Source organism: Juglans regia, chromosome 8 (assembly GCF_001411555.2).
Source record: "Juglans regia cultivar Chandler chromosome 8, Walnut 2.0, whole genome shotgun sequence".
In the NCBI taxonomy this organism is placed as follows: Eukaryota; Viridiplantae; Streptophyta; class Magnoliopsida; order Fagales; family Juglandaceae; genus Juglans; species Juglans regia.
Genome location: NC_049908.1, coordinates 11,575,996 through 11,598,627, shown reverse-complemented (window position 1 = coordinate 11,598,627; position 22,632 = coordinate 11,575,996). Strand labels below are relative to the sequence as shown.

General features: G+C 34.8%; 2 protein-coding genes across 2 annotated transcripts; one reads left to right on the top strand and one right to left on the bottom strand.

Moving 5' to 3' along the window:
- Window positions 1-2,241: 2,241 nt before the first annotated feature.
- On the top strand, window positions 2,242-5,644 carry LOC108985664 (probable U6 snRNA-associated Sm-like protein LSm4). The gene is made up of 8 exons (XM_018958042.2): window positions 2,242-2,369; window positions 2,526-2,562; window positions 2,935-2,976; window positions 3,101-3,199; window positions 3,329-3,406; window positions 4,382-4,421; window positions 4,586-4,747; window positions 5,209-5,644. The coding sequence occupies exons 2-8, from the start codon at window positions 2,560-2,562 to the stop codon at window positions 5,229-5,231; spliced, it is 447 nt and encodes a 148-aa protein (XP_018813587.1). The 5' UTR covers window positions 2,242-2,369; window positions 2,526-2,559; the 3' UTR covers window positions 5,232-5,644.
- Window positions 5,645-6,850: 1,206 nt separating this feature from the next.
- On the bottom strand, window positions 6,851-10,832 carry LOC108985659 (uncharacterized protein Os08g0359500). The gene is made up of 7 exons (XM_018958036.2): window positions 10,741-10,832; window positions 9,557-9,743; window positions 8,948-9,101; window positions 8,809-8,846; window positions 8,618-8,722; window positions 8,437-8,533; window positions 6,851-7,237 (listed from the first exon to the last, which is right to left on the bottom strand). Exons 1-7 carry the CDS (start codon window positions 10,743-10,745, stop codon window positions 7,131-7,133), a joined length of 693 nt encoding a protein of 230 aa, XP_018813581.1. The 5' UTR covers window positions 10,746-10,832; the 3' UTR covers window positions 6,851-7,130.
- Between the last annotated feature and the right edge of the window lie 11,800 nt (window positions 10,833-22,632).

Genomic DNA, 22,632 nt, shown 5'->3' with positions numbered 1-22,632 from the left:
CTCTCCAACGCTTGACACAACTCCTGCCACACTAAGTAATTGCATTTCGCACATACAAATGTTAACATCATCTTTTGGTTTGCACTCTTAAAGCATCCAGTCAACAACTGGTTTGTCATATCAACAATATTCACCTCAAATTCCTCTTGTCATAATAGCCACACTTTACCCCCACCATCTCATTAGAACATAAATTCTTAAAACCCAGAAAACTAGCCATCTGGAGTAATTTATCCACTCCTGCAAATGGTTTCGCAATAGCTACAATCGAAACATTCAACTTCTTAATCAAACTTTTAAGTCTCTTTCGTGACGTGCCTAAACCTCGCACGTTCCACACTAGTGCATTTCCAATCATAAATTAAATTTTGAAGGGCGGGACAACACCCATTGAGAATGACACAACACCATTTTACTTTTATTCTTTAATCCTCCCTGAGACAATTTTTCATCACACTCAGACTCATAGCCTTTCTTCCTAGCAATCTGCTATAGAGAGACTTCTTCATCACAATCCGACAGATGGCCATCAACTCCCTGAAACTCTTGTTCCACACCCCTACCCTCCACTGCTAACACCTCATCAATCACTCTTGATGAACCTCCCCCCTCCCAAGCCAGTTTATTTCTACCATCCACTAATAAGAAATACACCATTGGAGATGCTATGGCAATCTGCATGTTTGCAGGGGTCCCTCCATGTAAATACGGATCATCCTCTCTAAGACACACCTCTACCTGTTTACCTTTGCCCCACTCATCCTCCTGCACTGCCACCTCCAACAGAACCACATCAGAAGACCTTGAACCACCTCCATCTTGCGAAGCACTAATTTCCGCTCCACTATTGTTCCACATGCGTTTAATGTCAAGCTCCTTCTCCACTTCCACATTCACCCTTTGAACCCCTATTTGCTCATCCGGGACAACCACTCCCTCAGATTGAATCACCACCGGATGAGACACATCGACTACTTGATCATCTTGGTGTTTTGATACCTTTGGAACCCGTATCTCACACCACACTTCCTTATTGGATCCCTGTTTCCCAGCCTCCTTCCTCGCCTCAAAACGGTGAATACCTGGTTGTCCCACCTTACACACCACTGCGGTATGGCCTTGCCTTCGACATTTGGAGCAATAAAACCCCATATTTTCATACCGAACAGGCTGCCATAATTTCTTATTTGCCACCATAATAGGAAAACCTTGAACCAAATCTACCGAGAGGTCAACCTCAACACAAACCCTTGCACCCGTAGCACGAGTTCTATTCAGAGTTGCGTTATCAGTGCCAAGATATCGACCAAACCTGCTGGCCAATATTTGAAGGCAATCCCTATGATACAAGTGCATCGGCAATCTTGATAAGAAAATCCATTGAGCCACCATGGAAGGTTATTCATTCAGGTTGAACTCTTTCGTCCATCAGAAAATTCTAAAACTGCACCCATCTATCACACAACCTTCCTTAGCCCAACCATGAACAAAATCCCTCTCACAAGCCATCTGCACTAGGACATGATATTCATTCATGAAACTCATAGTAGAAATTTCCAGAAGGCCCCATGTTTTGACAATGGCCAATCGCACCGCATCGATCATAGGCCTCGCATAAAAGAATTTCAAAACTAGCGCAAACTGAAAGTCCTCAGCCGCCTTATTCATCTCTGCCTCTGTGAAAATAAACCCCAATTTTCTATCAACCTCCACCGGATACCTCATAGGCAATTTGAACCCCAAAGGATTATTAGTACGTGCCAACGCCTACATGTAGGACTTTTGAGGAAGACCACCCTCCTTACCACTAAACACTCCTCCTGAACCACCTGGATTACTATCAGGACGTGCCCCTACTGGTGCCGATGACATCAGAGGGCCCAAGGGCGCCGCCATGGGCGAATCCCTAAAGGAAAAAACTCTAACCACCAAGCAAAAGATACCTCCAAAAATTACGAAGCTAAAAAACTTTTATAATATAATCTCTCCTCTCTGTATTATGTATTCAAGAACAATTGATAATAATAAAAATATAGTCTCAAAGTCTTTCTCGTTCTCTCTTCTCCATCTATATTTTCTATTTTATTTTATTTTCTATAATTAAAAACTAAAAATATTTGTAAAAAAATACAAAAATAACGATATTCTTACATTCCTATGAATATTAAAAAATAAAAATATTTATAATATTGCGTCTGTTTCATTTTTAATTTTTAATCAACTTCGATTACTTATTAAATAAATAAAGGTAAAATGGGGAAAAAAAACTTGTACTTTCGAATTGTCATACATACGCGACAGCCATAGAGGCGGATCCGTTGGAAATTCTCCGTTCTCTCTCGAAGCTGCAAGCGGAAGAATCTCAAGTGGTAATCTCCATTTCTCGTGTTTTAGGGTTTCATTGAAAATACTTACCCGCAATCGCTCTGCCTATGAGAGCAGTATCAGTAGCCCCACCCACTTTTTCTTTTTGTCTAGGGTTAGGATTTGGAATGCACTAAATTTTGAATTCGAATCTGTTTCAGGTTTAGTTGGGTCTGCTTTCTGTGCCCTAAAAAGATGGTACGTAACTCTGCGAACAAAATTTATAACTTCTGTTCTGTTCCTGAGAAAATGGTGGGGAGAAAAAAAATGGAAACCTAAAATTGGTTTCGAAACAGTAATGCTCTTCCATCGGTTTGGTGTTTTTAAAAAGCAATAGAAAAAAATGAAGCTGAACCTAAACAAGCCAAACGCTTGTACCGATCTCAACCAAGTTGCCGTCCTATTTGTACAGCGAAATTCTTGAATGATTTGAAATATTGAATTTACTAACAGTTTATTGTCTTTTTGATGCATTTTCTGCGACTTAAAACGAGAATTAGGGTTAATTTTGGTGCTGATTTTATTTTAAGGGAACTTTTGCTACTCACTGTTTTTATTTTTTCGTTGCAGCTTCCACTTTCTCTACTTAAGAGTGCCCAAGGGCACCCAATGGTGAGAGCTTAGTCTCCATATCGAGTTTATTTTGCATTTTTAATAGACACCGGTTTATGATGCTTCCTAGACATTGTGTTCTGCTTAGGGATTCGTAATGTGAAGTTATTCTGCATTGTAACAGTTGGTGGAACTGAAAAATGGGGAGACCTATAACGGGCATTTGGTCAACTGTGATACTTGGATGAACATTCATCTTCGTGAAGTCATCTGTACCTCTAAAGTAATCATATTGCATTTTTTGTTTAGAAACAAATTTGCTTTTGTTCTTCAAATAGTGTTTTTCTTGATAAGGATATTATTGCCTTCTTGATTAATATTATGACCACTTGTTATTGGAATCATGATGTAGGATGGAGATAGATTTTGGCGAATGCCTGAATGCTACATCCGTGGGAATACAATCAAGTACCTCCGAGTTCCTGATGAGGTATGTTAGGTGTTCTTAATTATCTGAAAATATAAAATTAATGTGGCCGTCCTTGTACTTTTACCATCACTCTCTTTTTACATATTAATGTATCTTCTATTCATTATGAGATTCTGTATTTGATCTGTCATCTATGATATTCATGGTGGTAGTTATTAATTTCTTTCAGGAGCATTAAGAATGGCATGGTTAGAGTTTGAGCTCTAGTTTGTGGATGGTGTTATCAATTATTCAGTTTTATTTGAAGCTAACTCTATTTGATTAATGCCTCTATTTACTGGAAAGTAAAGATGAATGGATTTCAAATCTGGATTGATTTTTTTTATAGGTATAATTTTGGATTGATAGCTTATTTTTTGCATTGGGTTCCACCTACCTGATTTGCCACCTTTATAGTTATTATGATTTATAATAAGTAAATATACCATGTATTATCAGTAAGTGCTAGGGGTGCAACCCAAGTGCAGTGGGGGTATACAAAAGGGAACACCTAATTTAAGGAAGGCTAGAGAAGCCAAGTACTAGAAAAATCTATAAAGGATTCAGATTGGGAATTGCCATGGTCCATGGTCCATAGTCTGTTCTTGACTATGGAAAAGTTCTTTCACAACCTTTGTAGTTTCATGCATTATGCTCCTTCCAAATACTGCACATCAAGCACAAATACTCCACCTTTATTTTCATTGATATATGCCTTATACTTTTTTCAAATTTTTAATTTTATTTTACGCTTTTACTTATAAAAAAAAATTATTTTATGCTTTTATCAATATCAGCTTAAGTTACATTGGTTTTGGATTCATGAATTCAGGATCTGTTATTGTTGTGAATGAGTTGATGTTGACAGGTAGCTTGCATATTTTAAAATTTGGATGCCATGATTCTATCAGCATTCACTTTGGTTCGTGCGTTCTTTCTTCTGGTTGTTTTAGTGGTGCATTTGCATTGACCTGGTATTTTCCTTTGTATTTTCAGGTGATAGATAAGGTTCAGGAAGAAACCAAGAGCCGCTCAGGTATACTTAGCTTGATCAAGGCATTTGCCTGCTTTGAGTTCTCTTTTTAGGTTCCTCCCCCCCCCCCCCCCCCTTTCTTAGGGTAATATAAAATCTTTCTACATTCATAAAAGTGGAAACTACTTTTAAATTTAGGTTCTTATCTGATCAATTGTCTTTTCCAGATAGGAGACCACCCGGGGTTGTTGGGCGCGGAAGAGGACGGGGTAGGGAGGATGGTGCTGGTGGACGCCAACCAAAAGGAATTGGACGAGGTTTGGATGATGGAGGTGCTAAGGGAGGCCGAGGCAGAGGTGGATCCGGTGGAAAGGCTGGTGGAAACAGAGGTGAACTTATCTAAACCAATATATAATTGCTAGTAATTTCTATATTTGTCGAATATAATGCAAATGTGAGTATAATGAATTTTGACTTAGAAGTATGCAAAGAACGGTGGTAGATTATACTTTCGTAGTCTCCTATCACCAGCTGCTGATTTTTATTTTATTTTTATGTATTATTACCAGCTGCTGATGGAGAATACACCTATTGCAAAAGCAAAAATCAGCTTAGTTATAGACTATATTTCTGTTTCTGTTATGTCACTATCTCTGATTAGAACTATTAGTACTACCGATAAAGTCAATTCAGGGAAAAGTGTATTTCATGACTGATTTGGTCTTTCCATGGTATATTCTGCTTAATGCTGGTGAAGGACAAGGTCTTGGTTACCCATCAAAAGAAAAATACAAAGTCATTATGTAAATACTGTAGTAAGCACCACTAATCTTCTTTCTTTTTGTGACAGGTGCTGGACGTGGCCGTGGCTGATATATGTTATGGTGTGAAAAAATTCAATGGGTGGCTTGAAGGCGCATTGGTGTCTAACTTCATATGTGCTATCGGGGTGGTTAGGTTTTTCGGTAACATCCGGGTGGTTAGTTGCTCCAATGCTTCTCTATTCTTAGGGTTTGTCCAGTTGTAATTGTCAATTTCAGTAGTTGTAGTACCTCAGAACTTAGTGACAAGCTTGTGCTGCTGTGATTTTTCTTTATTCCACCGAGAAACTCTATTATTGAAATTTAAACACCCCAAAAGATAAAAACCAAAGAAAAAGAGAAGGAAAGTCAACATCCATGTGATTTTATTTTATTTTATTGTTAGCATTTGGGTGATTTTAATTGTGTGTTTTCCTTGTCCAAAGGGTTATTTTATAGCAATAAGAAGGCAGTATTATGGATTTCCTTTCTCCAACTCCTTTTCTGCATGCTGATTATGCATATTATTGGTTTTCCCATTTTCAATCTCGGCTGTCTCAATTACAGGATTATTATTGACAGAAAGTTCCCCCATTGTTAATCGTTCAAAAATGTATTCACTAGTCATCATTGCTGATTTGCTATAAGTTACAACCTGCCGTTCAAGGTTAACGGGATATGGTGCATGTTTGGGATTGTGATAGAAAATATAGTTTATCAGTTTAGAATTTATAACTTATATCTTAAGGAATAAGTTTTACTATTAAAAACTTATTTACTGTTTGGTAATCATATATTTAAAGCTTATTTACGTTTGTTTGGAAACAGATTAAAAAAATGATTTCTAATGTAGAAATGATGATTATTTAAAATTTTAAAGATTAACGATATTCTAGAAAGTTTAAAAGTTGTAATAATTTGAAAGTTATATAATATTTTTGTTCATTAATAATCTTTTTAAAATTTGAATCACGTTTTGCGTTATTATAAAAAGTACGTTGAGAAAAAGCAAAAGCTTCAAATGTATTTTTTATCTTATTTAAGATTATAAGTGTTTTGATATATAACATTTAAACAATTTAATTTTTCTATTAAAGAGCTTTTAAGGTTATTTAAATATTTTTTAACCTTCTACCGCAATCCCAAATAGGGGATAAGAAAAATAAAAATAAAAAAATCATGTGGTGTAAAAATAATGAATAAATTTTTTCTAAATAAAAATTCAAGTAATTCTACATATAATCGTGAAATGTACAATCGTCTCGTAATCTTTTTGAAAAAGAATAAAAATTACTATTAAAAAATTAATTTTTTTCATGTATATTTTATATTTTATTTATTTTTTTCGAAACAATTATCTAATAATTATACAATTCGCGATTGTAAATATCTCTTCTTTAAAAACCCACCTATAAAAAGCACTCAACTAAGACATATGTCCATACGCTCTCTTTCAAATGAGAAACAATTTCTACAAATTTCAAATAGACAAACTTTACTTATAAAAAGCAGACAACTTTAAAAAATTATTAAAAAAAACCCATTCTTTATTAATAAGACTTAACTTTTTTTTTATAAAAAACTTGTACAAACTTATCTATTTATAGCTTGTACCTATCTTTTACCCATTTGAAATATATAAACTAACTTCAACCAGGCTCCATAAATTGGTCAACCATGAAGCAAAACCCAGTCCAGCTAAACACTCTGGATTATCATAGATGTTTTTTTAAAAAAGTACAGAACATTCTATTTTGAAGTAAAAATTATATTTGCCTGTCTGAAATTAATGGTTTGTTGTCTACTAGCCAAGGCGAAATATATTGTTCAAGTTTTGATGATTGAACATCATAGATATCAACCCTGTTAGTACAAACTGACACACATGGATACAGTCATAAGAGACTGACAATTTACCACCCACCACAAAGTTCAAAGCCATAGTTAAAATCATTCTCAACCCACCACAACACTATATGCTTGCTGCAGCTTCTTTTTTCTCTCCGGAAGCACCGCCATGCTCTTCTTCTGCCTTTGCACCTCCTTCCAAGTTCTTGTCTGACTTTGAAACTTCTTGATCTGCCATAACAGGAAAAAAAAAACATACACATCGTTGTCAATAAACAGTTAGAAATTTAGGGGGGGAAAAAAAAAAAAAACCATGAAACAAGACTTGAAAAACTGCACTAAACATTTTCTTCCTATTTCAGTAGTGCATTTGACGAATCTCCCTTATTGTAAAGAGTAATAATATATATGCATACAAGCTTTTTTATGACTCCAATCACGTTGGTTGGTGGTAAAATAATTGCATGAATATCATTGTTTTAATCATAAAATTAACACCCCCAACAAAATAAAATGCAAGTTTACTACTGCATTAACTTCAAGGTCCAAGGTCAAAATACAATGTCAGCTTCCCCATATGTGCAATTTGACAACACTCAGATTTCTTCTTCAATTTTTTCTTAAGACAAATAAAGATATGAGTGAAAATGCTATGAATGAGTAACTATATCTTCAGCTTTCTACTATGTATATCTACAGATCTGCACATTGCTGCAAACCCATGTTTCTTTCAATAACAAGAATTGCCTGCAATTCAACATTTATATAATGTCGCATATATAGGATCTCAACTGGTTGCGCCATATCAGCCAGATCACAACTCTATTGTTACTTGATAAAAGAGAAATATAAATCAATAGCGGACATCTCCTTTAAGATATAACTTAACCTTAACAACTCCCACAAATAACTTGCTTTCCTTCCATCTACCTTAATTTTTTTGGTCTCTTTAATTGTAAAGACACAACGAAGGCCCAACCCACTCCAAAAGACTAGTCAATAATCCAATTGAAGCCCTTTGAAATCATTACAAAGGTAATAACTTTTCCCTTCTAATGTCAGATCTCATTTGTCACCTTCCTATACTCGCTCAAATACCAATTGTAATGGCCCAAGGAAGGCCAGGCCACATCCAATCTTATACTACAAAAGAATTGTTCAATGTTACAATTAGAGCCTTTTGAAATCATTATAAAGGATAGGGTACTCATCGAAATAAAGAAATCATTGTAAAGGATAAGAACTTCTCCCTCCTTAACAATTTAGGATCCAATTCACCATCTTCCTATACCTAAATTTGGGATATTACATTAACTAATATGCATACACCAACAAACATAGCAGGATTCACCAGCTTTATGTCTGGAAAGTGTGACACATAACAAAGCACTACATCCTACATTAATTGAAAACACTTGTGGTTTTGTTACCTTCATCATCACTGTCCTCGAAGTCATCACCCATTGCATCATCACCCATGCCACCCATGCCTCCCATGCCACCCATGCCTCCCATGCCACCAAATTTCTGCAAAACACAATAACTAAGTCATTAAACCTAACCAAAAGTAAAAGTTGTATATAAAAATTCCATAAGCTAGTATTCACATACGGAGAAATCCATTCCTCCCAAGCCACCCATTGCATCATCGCCCATGCCTCCCATGCCTCCCATGCCTGGAGGCATGCCTCCCATACCTCCCATACCTCCAAATTTCTGCAGAATACAACATTAATAAGCCAAAAACCACAACCAAAAGTGAAAATACAATATAAAAATCCCCTAAGCTAGCATCCCCATACCGAGAAATCCATTCCTCCCAAATCCAAGTCATTAGCACCTAATCAAAACAGAAAGTCAATTAATACCAAACTAATATCATAGTATTTTCAATTAAACTAGTTCTATTAAAAGCACAAAATTTTAGACAAGAACTAGTACCATTATCCTCATCTTCATCCACCCATTTGTCCCAATCTACTTTGATAAAATGTGGTGCCTTGCCATCTTCACGCAGCAGCCTCTTCCACCATACTTTCTCTGCCTTCTCCAAGATGCAGAATATACTCCTTACTCCTATATTTATTTTGCTTTCCTAAACGAATGAAGTGAAATTGATAAAAAAACACATTAAAAATAAATTACTTAAAAGAAATATCTAAAACATAATTTTCCAAACCAAATACCACAATAATTATGCATAATAGCTGGCATCATACGGTCTCACAAAGCTCTAATATAAAAAATTACTTCACCTACTGACCTTAAGAGTTATAGCGAGAAATATTGTTGAATGACCATAAAACATAATGGACACATATATTGAACGATTGATTTGGATAACTACGAACCTAATTAACTGATAATAATTCACAGGCAACATGGGCAGCACAAGACCAGGCCAGCATTGATCAATAATAGCAAAGTTTAGCAAACACTATTTTTCTTATGGGGGTTATATTTTGTGAGCAGAGAAATGGATAAATATACTAGCAAACAACTCAGTGGTGAATTAAATGCTACAAACAATAAGGTAAACAAACTTCTTACCTCTACATCAACCTTATCAAAAAGATTCAATTTCAGCTCATAGAGGAGGTCGCCCGCTCCCGCACTAGCGGAGAAGGTGAAAACTCCTTCAGGCTCAAGATTAACCTTCGCATTTTTGGCATCTGGCAGTAGCACTGTAAGATAAACCTTGTCCACCCTCTGGGCCCACTTCACCTCAGGATGACGACTACAATATGTTGGAAAAGCATTAATAAGAGTGAGAAAACTAGAAAGGAATAGAGAAAAAGCATGGAAGTACCAATCATTGGACAGACCATTTACAACAATTCAAAGTACTATAGTTAGTGGCTCTTGCAGAATGGCAACTACTATAGTTAGTGGCTCTCGCAGAATGGCAATTCATTAACCTAGCCTATATCCTTTACTTGTTAACCAGATCACTAGAAATGTTCAAAACGACCTTAGCAATGCAAAAACCAGTTTCCCATGCACTGCATGCATCTAGCTAGTTCAAACATATAATTTAACATTCAACAGTGAAAAGTTTCAACGCCACCTGAGGTTCATCATGTCTTCAAAACCGTAATTTTTATTGTGCTGCAATTTTACATGGAGTATATCCAATGTCCAACACAACTTAGAAACCAGGATAAATGATTAGGATAGGCACCAAAGATGTTTCCCTAGGGGTTCAAACATCGGTAACGGGTAATGGTTACCAGGTGCTTAGGCACTCATCCTAAGCCCTTGGAGTTAAATTTCGTAATTGGTAATTATGAATATAAGTGGTTAGTAATACTATCAGCCACTTACATTAACAATTACTTGTATAAATACGATTCCACCGCAAGTTCCAACTAAAATCAATTACTGAAATTAATGACCGACCAACTACATTACATTCCAAAAATATATTTTCATTCACAAATTTTCCAACAAAGCGTCTCATTCCAGAGGAAATGAGCAAAATAATAACGAAAAAAAATCTTTTGAAAAAGAAAAACAACACTTGCGCCTGAAACAACAGATCATCAAAACAAAGTAAGTATAAGAAATCCCGTCTTTATTTTGGGTATCATTCCATTCATTTTCTGAGGAACCAAACAGATCGAAAAGGCAGTGTGTGAAGTAAACATCAGTAGCCCGAGCATAAAAGGATCAAATCAGAGAGGCAAAGATACAAAATCAGGAAAGAAACATAGGAAATGGAGCAGAGCCCTTACCTCATATTGGCTAGAAATGGCAAAAGGAGGCCGTAAAACCCTAGAAACAAAGAGAAGCCAACTCCAAGCGTGAGTACTAGTACTTTCTGTTCGTTAATGAGATATATATACAAAATATAAAATATATTTATTTATTTTAATAATGATGAGAGGGTTCCAGTACTTTCCCGAGACACGGGAACTCGGTGCAAGTGTTCGGCCCATAAGCGATCTAAACCGTTGCTTGAAATTATTTTGTCGGTCCATGGCTGCGTTGATTGACAGCTGCAAAATAAATCGTCCCTACAGAACTAAATAATATCTATTTTTTAAAATTTATATTAATTTTCTTAAAATTTAATATTTTGTCCACATCTATTGTTCAAAAAATTAAAATCTTCTCTCGGACGTTTGTTTGTAAAAATTGAGTCATATTTTTGTATAAAGGGTAAGTTGTGTTTTTGTTTAGACAGAATATATTATCAAATATAAGACCAATCACAAAAGAAAATAGTATATTGATAAAACTCTAAATATATTATTTTAATTTATAATGTCATGTTTGATAAGGAGACATTCTAAAATATATCTGATCATGTATGTTAGTTTGTATGATAAATGAATAATAACAATTTTTCTTTAAAAAAAAATAAAAAATCTTAATACATCGTCACAACATACCCACCCATTAAAGAATGGGAATGTCTTCAATTTATAAATCCAACTACAATGTTACTCAAATGAGAAAAACAATATAAAAATATGAATTTCTTTTCTTTTTTGAAAAAAAGAAAGAAATGAAAGGCAATGAGGATCTCTCTTGATGATATGTGATTACACTGTTCTGGAAAGCTGATCTACCCCGATAAGAGCATTCTCATTGGATTAGCTAAAAGCTAAATCCAATGAGAATTTAGCTATTAGGTCGTAAAATCCCTCACATTGAATTAGCTATATTCCAAATATTTGAAATATAGCTACAGTAAAGTCTAAACTAATTTCTAAATTTGGAACACACTATTCATTCATCAAATCATTTTTATATTATTTCTTTCTCTCTCATTTTAATATCAATTATTTCTCTCTCCATTTTAAATGACAATTGAAAAAATATAATTAGAATATAATTACTAATTAATATATAATATTATGAATAGTAAAATATGATAAAATAAAATAAATTCATAATTAAAAAAATTAAAAAATTTTCAAAATTATTAATTACTCATTACTATATAATGAATAAATAGATAATCCAATTTGGAGATTTGATGTGAATAGTCAAAGTTAAATTCATTTTATATTATTTTATTGTCATATAATGAAAAAATGACTATTCCAATATAGAAACTTATGTGAATGTAATAGCTAAATGCTAAATTTATCTTGCATCTATTAAAAATGTACTTTAATTTAACTAATCCAATGAGAATGCTCTAAGAGGTGGTCGGGTTCATTTTAAGAGGAGATGAACTTGTTGGTGGGTGTTGTAGGGTAGAGGGGATTGTCTCTTTATTTGTCGTCTCTTTTAATAGACTTGGCATAAAATAATGATATTTACACAATATATTGCATAACATATTTCACAATATATATAATAAAATAAAGATATTTTTATAAAATGATTAAAGTTTATCAGATATTTTATAAAAGTATCCATCTTTTTAAAATATTATTGTGTAAAGTGTTATAAAAAGTTACGTGTATTTATCATTTTTCTTTTCGAATGACTAACAACACCAACCAAGTAAGCTCCTGTCGGTTATTTATTAACTTTTTATTTTCTTAAATAAGCAAAAAACAAATAAGATTTTTATTTATTTTCATTCGGCCAACAAATTTAAAAAAATTAAAAATAAAAAATCACATCTTAAACGCCATAAAAACTCCTGGGCCATGATGCCCAAGGAGAACTTTGCCTATATAATAAGTTCAATCATGGACTTTCCATCAAACTCGATTCTCTAAACTTGGGTTGGGCCTACATTGGCCCATGTCTTCGGCTTTATGCTTGCGTGCTCATACTATAACCATGTCCATCAAGTGCTAAAATGACGTCATGAAAGGATCATTCAGATTGCATCAAGGTTTTTGTTTTTTCGTTTTTTTTTTAGTTTTGTACGAATTACTCAAAATGAAAGAATGATACGCAAAGGACTATTTAGGTTTGAGTTTGGAGGTTTAAAAAGAATTTTAGCGGTCTATTTTAAAGAAAAAACAGTATGTTTGGTAAATTTATAAAAAATATTCCGAGCACTTAAAAAAAATTTAGTAGTATTCGTTTTTAAAGGTACCAAATTGAAGTTTTTGTTCAACAACTCCGACATTAGAGCACTCTCATTAGATTATCTAAAAGTTAAATTTATTGTAGATTTAGCTATTAAATCATAAAATGTGATTACATTGAAATAGCTACAATCATTTCTAAAATTATTTTTAAATTTGAAATGAACTATTCATTCATCAAATATATTTTATATAAATTATTTCTCTCTCACTTTTAAATGACAATTAAAAAAATATAATTAAAATATGATTACTAATTAATATATAATATTATGAATAGTAAAATATGATAAAATAAAATAAATTCATAATTTAAAAAATTAAAAAATTTTGTAATTATTAATTATTCATTACTATATAATAAATAAATGGATAATCCAATGTGAAGATTTAACATGAATAACCAAAGTCAAATTTATCTTATATTATTTTATTGCCATATAATAAAAAAATAATTATTCTAATGTGGAGACTTATGTGAATGGAATAGCTAAAAGTTAAATTCAACTTATATTCATAAAAAATGTATTTTAGTTTCAACTAATCCAATGAGAGTGCTTGTTATATTTTTTTAAAATTACCATAACTAACTTTAAAAGTAAATTAGGTGCATGTTTACCAAACATTAAATAGTTTTTTTAGTAAAAGTTTACATTTAAAAACTCTATTATAAAAAATTATATTTCTCACTTCAATCTCAAACACGCACAAATTCTACAATATGTATTAATTTTCTTGCAGAAGCAACTATAAATATGGTTAGATATTTCGTATGTGTTTATTTTATCTGAATTCTAGATTTTCTAAGAATTTGTTAAAAGGAAAATTGTATAGACATGATAAGTATTATAAAACATTCATATGAATACGTGGCCTCTAAATCTAAAATTTACTTTTGAATTGGAGGAGGTGGAATTCAATATTTTTATATTGCAAAATGTTGAAGAGTTAGCACCTGTTGTAGCCGAACAACGCCATAAGTGCCAGAGCATCATGTCTGAGCACACTCCGTAGCACTGAGAATCTCGCATAATGGGTGCGGCAAAATATCAGAGTTGTGGAGCTGGTTCTTGTGGTCCCAAAATTGTGAAACTGATTCTTGTGGTCCCCAAACTCTAGAATGTATCTCTTGCTCTTTTTCATTATCTCAGTTTGTATAAATAGGACCCAAAGGGTCACTGTATCTGAGCGCACAAATATACAAGAATACTCTGTAAAGAATATTTTCTCAATGAAACCTTTTGTCAAACACTTGGTTCATATTCTGAAAGTTTAACATGGTATCAAGAGCCTGATAAAGCTCACGCTATCTTCTTCCTCCTTCCTGTTGTTCGTTCCTCCCACCAGATTTACAGTTTTTTACTTAACCATGAATCTCGTTTAACTCATCAGCATCAATCCTTGATTTCAGGTACTAATATTGCTGCTTATGCCACTAGCTTTCGACCTCCCTCACCAGCAAGTAACTCCACCAGAGGAAGAACTCAAAATCATAGAGGAGGCCACCGTGGCAAAGGAAGAGGAGGACAATCTCCCAACCATTTTTCTACTCGGTCTGATACTAGACCCCTATGCCAAGTTTGTCATAAACATGGACATACTGCCATTTCATGTTACTATCGCTTTAACCAGTCCTACCAAGCCCCTGCACCACCCTCTTTCACAGCTCACTTCACCTTTATACCACCTACCTCATCCCAAAATTCTTGGTTCCCTGATACAGCTGCCACAAACCACTTCACAGCTGACTTCTCCAACCTCAACTTAGACTCTACCCCTTACTAGGGCACTGACCAAGTCAGTATCGGAGATGGTTCTTCAATTCCAATTCAGAATGTTGGTTCGGCTCACATCAATACTCCAAATGGCAAATTCCTTCTCCACAATATTTTGCATGTTCCTTCAATAGTGAAAAATTTAATTTCAGTCCGTCAATTTTGTTTAGATAACTCCGTCTATTTTGAATTTCACTCGTCTCATTTCTTTGTAAAGGATTTGCGAACCCAAGTGGCTCTTCTTCGGGGAATCATTAAAGATGGGCTCTATGTTCTTCCTGCATGCTCGACCACCTTGGAAGCAACTTCATCTCACTGTTCTACCTCTCCACAAGTCTATATTGGTGAAAAGACAACACCTCAAGTTTGGCATGCCAGACTTGGGCACCCCTCCTCTCGCATCACGTCCTTAACTCTCAGCAAATTTCATCTTCCAGTGACCACATCAAGTGTTATCAACTCCTGTCCAGCATGCCATCAAGCAAAAACCCATGCACTACCCCACCCCCCTTCTCCCTCTTGATCACAGAGGCCTTTTCAACTTTTGTTTTTGGATGTATGGGGCTCTGCCCCTATGTTATCTTCATTAGGATGTCGATTTTATTTTTCTGTTTTGGATGATTATTCTAAATACATATGGATCTTTCCCATTCAATCTATCCAATGTTTCCTCTCTTTTTTTGGCTTTTTTGCAATATGTAAGCAACACTTTTCCACCAATGTGATAGCAGTACAATCGGACTGGGGTGGAGAATTTGGCCCCCTTCAGTCCTTACTCAAATCATGTGGAATAACTCATAGAGTTACTTGTCCTTACTCACATGCCCAAAATGGCAGTGTCGAACGTCGTCATCGACACATTGTCGAGACAGGTTTGTCCCTCTTAGCACATGCCTCTGTTCCACACAAATATTGGGTTGAAGCTTTCCAAACCGCTGTTTATCTTATCAATCGCATGCCTTCCTCAATTCTTCAAAATTTTTCTCCATATCAAATGTTGTTTAAGCAAATACCAGATTATAAATTTTTGCGTACTTTTGGTACCGCTTGTTGGCCTAACTTAAGGCCCACTAATCGTCACAAAGTGGATTTTAGATCCAAATTGTGTGTGTTTATGGGCTACAGCCCTGACCACAAAGGGTACATCTATTTGCATATACCCACGGGCCAGAGATATATATCTCGAGATGTACGCTTTATTGAAACAGAATTTCCTTTTGCTACACAGCCCATCAAACCCATCCAATCCTTTTCTCCTTGCATTGGGCCCTCTTCTCCTTCATATTTCCTGTCCCTTCCATTAAATTCATCCTCCTCTAATTTACCCGTGCACGGCCCACTCACGTCTCCTCCCTTAAGCCCAACACATAACTCATCTTCCACTTCCCTTCGTCACTCTCCAAGCCCACAATCCACATCTACTCATCCCTCGTCTCTTTCCTCTTTGATCCCTCAAGACCTTTCCTCTCATTCTACCGAAAACATAAACCCTAACTCTAATCTCCCTCTTGTCTCTGAGTCGGCACCTGTTGTAGCATCTATCATAGCTCCCTCTCATCATCCTATGGTCACACGCTCCAAGTCTCATGTCCATCGTCCCGTCCATCGTACCGACGGCACCATACCATGGCCACCGCACAAACCCACTGCCTCTCTTACTGTCTCGACTTCTACTTCCATACCAGAAGAGCCCTTGTCATATACAGAAGCCTCGAAATATTCAGAGTGGTGTGCTGCCATGGTGGCTGAGTTTCAAGCCCTCCTTAAAAATCACACATGGGATCTTGTCCCACCATCGTCAACTCAGAATGTTCTTGGGTCTAAGTGGGTCTTGAAGACCAAGCGTAGGGCTGATGGAACCCTTGAGCGTCGCAAGGCACGTCTTGTGGCTAAGGGTTTCCATCAGCAACCAGGTCTCGACTACACTGAGACCTTTAGTCCTGTTATTAAACCTGTAACCATACGTCTTCTTCTGTCTATTGCAGTTGCGTCCAAGTGGTCATTGCGTCTAGGGCTGTGCATAATGGGCCGTAAGCCCGACCCGTCCGAATGAACCGACCTCCTCAACCCGTGAAATACGGGTTCATCGGGTCATTTGTTTGAAATCGGGTTTTAATCAAAACAACCCATCGAAACCGATTTAGTTCACGAAAACACTCTCCTCTCCGCTGCGGAAACCCTAGTCAGTGTCGCCGTTCTCAGTCGCCGATCGCAGAGGTCATCGCAGACGGGTGCGTTCTCTCTCTCTCTCTCTCTGTCTTGTTCTAACTTCGAGCTTTGTTTGGTGCTCTATGTGTGCGTGCGTGTGTTTGATGGGTAAGCAAGGGAAACAGATTTACACTCTGTCTCTGCCAATCAAACAGTCCCTTGGGCTCGGAATCTACATGTTTGATCCCAATCAGAAAATGGTTACCCCGAAATGTGATTTGGCTTATTATCTTGATTTGGGTATATTCATGAAAAAAAAAAAAATACTGGTATTGTTGGTAATCGTTTGAAGGGATATTTTGAAGGGATACATGTTATATCCATTATCACAAATCTGGTTTGGTAACTGTACAGACATTGGGTCTAAAAATGGTGGTAAGGTGAGTTTTAAATTGAAAGCATCGTGCATTTTGTATTGTCAACATTGGATTCATGTAAGAATATGATAGAAATGATGGACTCATGAGTTCAACTCCCATTTGATGCGTGTACCATGATGTAGTAAATAACCAATATCTGTAGAAAAGAACATTAATGAAGTCTGCCAATCTTAAGCAGAGAAACTACTTGAAGTGGGTTACTCTGTGGGTTCATCGAATAAAGAGAATCTATTACTCATCAGATGTGCATTGTAGGGTAAAGGGTGTCTACGCTTTCGAACCTCATGTTTTGATGTTTCCTGGAAGTTAGTGAAAACAGAATATATGTCCAATTATATGGCATTTGCTTTAGGAACTTCGAAAATCAAAGAAAATGAGTAATATTGTTCTTCCTAATAACACATATTTTCATCTATAATAATAATAATAATATATATACATAGGATAAAGTTGGACTTAAAAAGCTCGAGATTGATGTGATGCCTCGTTAATATCTAGAAATGAAGAATATTTTTAGCAAGTAGTTCATACTCCCATATCAATAGCTATAATTTAGATTGTCTTCAACATTGATGAATTCCTATATATATATATATATTATTACTGTGCTAGATTTGTACAAAATTGGGGAATAAACTAAGGGAGATCAGATGATGACAGAAGGTTCCACCTACACATCATGCCTTCTCCTTATCTCAATTCTACCCATATGTTGGTTTCTCTGCAAACAATCATTTTGGGGTTTTCATAGTTATCCCTCTAGTCACTGTCAAATTATTATTTTTTTTTTTTTAAAAAAAAATGGGATCTTCATAAATAATCATTTGCCAAAAAAACTAATCTAGGAAAACCAGATATAATTTAATTTGCTCAAATAAATGTTAATTTGACAGGAGTCTGCATTCGGTTTATGATAATTTAAGTATTTGAGGTTGGATGAATTTTTTATCCTCAATTTCTATTTTGGATGTAGGTTGGATATATATAAATATTCAGCTTGTTCCTTAAATTGGTATGAATTTTAATTAATAAACTGACATTGGCATTTGCATCTTGTCTTTTTCTTTTGATAGTGGTTTCTCTTTTCAAGTTCTCGAATTTGTTACTTCACATACTCTTTTGTTTTTGTCTAGTAATTGAAATTTAAGTTTCTCATGATGGTCAATCCATCCCCAAGTATGTATTGGATAATTGAAATTTGTTTACTTCATCAGATTTCATTCTGCAATGAGTGAACATGTTTACTCATCTTTGTAAGGAGCTGATATCTCTTGGCACCAAATTTTAGGATTTTGATTCACTAATTCAATGCAATACTCACAGGCCGGTGTTAGTGAACATGCTAAATCACTTGGTCCCAAGGGATCAGACCCCCACAAGGCAGCCATCATAGGGGACACGATTGGAGATCCTCTCAAGGACACCTCTGGTCCTTCACTCAACATCCTTATCAAGCTCATGGCAGTGTTGAATTGGGTTTTGTAATAGATACTTGGCAGTGTTGAATTGAGTTTTGTAATGTTTTATAAGTTCATATAGCTGTTAAAAAAAAAAAAAAAATCGGAAACCCGACCCGACCCATACAGTAGCGGGTCGGACCGGGTCGGTTTGGCGCGTGAACAGTAGCGGGTCGGGTCGGACCAGGTCCAGACCCGGTGGGAGTTGATCGGGTTGCAGCCCTAATTGCGTCAATTGGATATTCAAAACGCCTTCTTGCATGGTGAACTCGAAGAAGATGTATTTATGCAGCAGCCCTCTGGGTTTGTTAATCCTGATCTCCCTTCTTATGTCTGTAAACTCAAGAAGTCTATCTATGGTTTAAAACAAGCCCCTAGGGCATGGTTTTCAAAACTCACGGATAGACTTATTTCCTTAGGATTTCATGGATCTAAATCTGACTCATCATTGTTTATATTGCAAACAGTCTCTGCGCGTCTTTATGTTCTGGTTTATGTGGATGATATAGTTGTTACTGGGTCTAGTGATTCACTTATCTCTGATTTCATTACTTCACTCGGCATTCATTTTCCTATAAAGGATCTTGGTTCATTACATTATTTTTTGGGTATTGAGGTTTCTAGAACATCAGCTGGCTTATGTATGTCTCAGTCAAAATACATTTCAGACCTTTTGGTTCGCACTAATATGCATAAGTCCAAGTCAGTTTCCACTCCAATGTCCTCGTCTGGCAAACTTACTGCTCTTGAAGGACTTTCGTTTGATGACCCTCAATTTTACCGTAGCGTTGTTGGCAGCCTTCAGTATCTGGCCTTTACTAGGCCTGATATTTCTTATGCTATCAACAAAGTGTGTCAGTTCATGCATTATCCACGGCTGCTCCACTGGCAAGCTGTCAAACGCATTCTGCGTTACTTAAATCTCACACAGCATTTTGGTCTTCTTTTTAGCCCATCATCTGAATTGAAGTTGAATGCCTTTTTTGATGCTGACTGGGCTGATTGCCCAGATGATCGTAAATCCACTGGCGATTTTTGCATTTACTTTGGTTCTCATTTAATTTCATAGGGTTCAAAGAAATAACCCACAATTGCACGGTCTTCTACTGAAACTGAATACAAAGCAGTAGCTAACACTGCATGCGAATTGCTTTGGCTACAGTCTCTTCTCAAAGAGTTATGAATCTTTCTTAATGATCCACCTACTTTGTGGTGTGACAACTTAGGTGCTACATACCTAACTGTTAATCCTATTTTGCACTCTCGTACTAAGCATGTTGATTTGGACTATCACTTTGTTAGAGATCGTGTTGCAGCTAAATCCCTACAAGTCTCATTTCTGTCCAGCAATGATCAAATTGCCGACATCTTTACTAAACCTTTATCTTCAGCACGATATGCGCATCTACGATCAAGCCTCAACATTTCTAATGTGTTGCTTGGATCGCAGGGGACTGTTGAAGAGTTAGCACCTGCTGTAGCCGAACAACGCCGTAAGTGCCAGAGCATCATGTCTGAGCACACTCCGTAGCACTGAGAATCTTGCATAATGGGTGCGGCAGAATATCAGAGTTGTGGACCTGGTTCTTGTGGTCCCAGAATTTTGAAACTGATTCTTGTGGTCCCCAAACTCTAGAATGTATCTCCTGCTCTTTTTCATTATCTCAGTTTGTATAAATAGGACCCAAAGGGTCACTGTATCTGAGCGCACAAATATACAAGAATACTCTGTAAAGAATATTTTCTCAATGAAACCTTTTGTCAAACACTTGGTTCATATTCTGAAAGTTTAACACAAAATTAGGAAAGAATATTTTAATTATAAATTTTATTTTATAAAAATAAATTCACAAATTGGCATGGATTTATGTAGTATGTATGATTGTAAAGTTATTTTTATTATAAAATAAATATAGAGAAATATTTTAGCCACAAAATAATTACAAAAAAATAAATTTATAAATTGATGTGGATTGATGCAGTACGTCAGATTATATAGTTACTTTAATGTAAAGTACATCTAATGCATCACGTGAAGCCACATCAGTTTTTGAATTTTTTTTTTTGTAATCTCTTTGTGTCTGTAGCAGTTCTTATAAATATATTGCATCAGATGAAATTAAATTAATTTGTGAATTTATTTTTGTGAGATCTCTTTATAGATGTAGTATTTTTCTTGCAATGGTGTTCACAAATGGAGTTTAGAATCTCTTAAGTTTGTATTTTATTCGATTTTAGGATTTAATGTAAGATATAAATAATGTGAAGATAATATTATAGCTATGATATCATAACAGACAAGTGAATTTGTTTACTTTGCCATTCCAGTATTCCATGGTTGCCGTCCGGGGGTCAAAGCCTGGAGATACAGGTGCGTGTAACAGTACTCTCATATAAATAATAATATTTTATTATTTATGCGAATAATTAAAATATTGTTCATGTACTAGGAAAAGTGCCACATCCTTAGTTGTCTCGATACACAATTCCAACATCCTAGACATTTTTGTTGACTTATCATAATTTGAGAATTGATATAGGTATAAAAAAATTATATAAAAATAAATTTATAAATTAGCGTAATTTTTTATAATTTATTAAAAAATAATTTTATAATCTGACGTATCACATTAAGTCACGTTAGTTTATAAATTTATTTTTATATAATTTAAACTATTTATTTTACAAGCATGTTTATTAACAATATAATATAATATAATATAATATTGACATAAAAACTTACTAAATTAAATAGTAAGTCTTAAAAGTGATTTTATATTAAAGAAAAATTCTACTCATTATCTTTAAATCAGATAATATGTGTGTGGTGTTTGGATAATGATTTATGAATAGCAAAACTCACGTTTTTTATCTTCTTGTACAGTCATTTCATAATGTCGACTTCACGTGCATGGAATTATATATGATCTCAATCCCAACAATGTCGGTATCTGAATTTGAAGAATCAAGACTGGAGGGTCTAAATTGTCAACCTACATAATTGGAAGTTTGGGCTTGTAGATTCAATTTCAAACTTGAGCTCCAAGCAAATCAGAAAAACGAAACTACCTGTGTTTTTCTTTTGATTCTTTTGTGTAGTAGTCAAAGACCAAGATTATGTTGTCGTTTTAACTTTAGTTTTATGGGGGCTGTATTTCTATAAAGTGATCTCATGAAAGTGATGACTAGTGACGAAAATGATGGAAAATAATAATTTGAGTATTGCTATTAAATTATCTGAAACTTAATGTTCAGATAGCCTTCTTAACGTGGCACCACCACGTAATGTGATGTTATTTTTTAAAAAAAAAAATACAAAAAAATTATATTTAAACTAAAAGGACATCCGAAAATACAAAAAAAAAACCAAAACTCTCGATTTTTCCTCTATTCATTTTGTGTTTGTGTTTTGTTTTTGTTTTTTAATTTTTTTAATAAATCACGTGATGGTGCCACGTCAAGAGGGTCATCTGAACATTAAGTTTCAAAGGTTTAATAGCATCATTCTAATAATTTCATCATGACTTTTATAGTTTTATCATGACTATAATATGATAAAACTTAAATTTCATCATGACTTTTATATTTTAGTGGAGCCTATCATGTTTATCATGACTTTTATAGTTTTATAATATTTAAGTTTTAATAATTAAAAAAAAAACTCTAAATTAAGACATCTTCAAAAAATAGGCTCCACTAAAATATATTATTATTTTTCTTAGCTAAACAGTGTCGTAACTAGATCTTCTTCAATGTTACCTCTATATTATCTCATAATTGAATGTTCTCCGAGACTATTTGGATTCT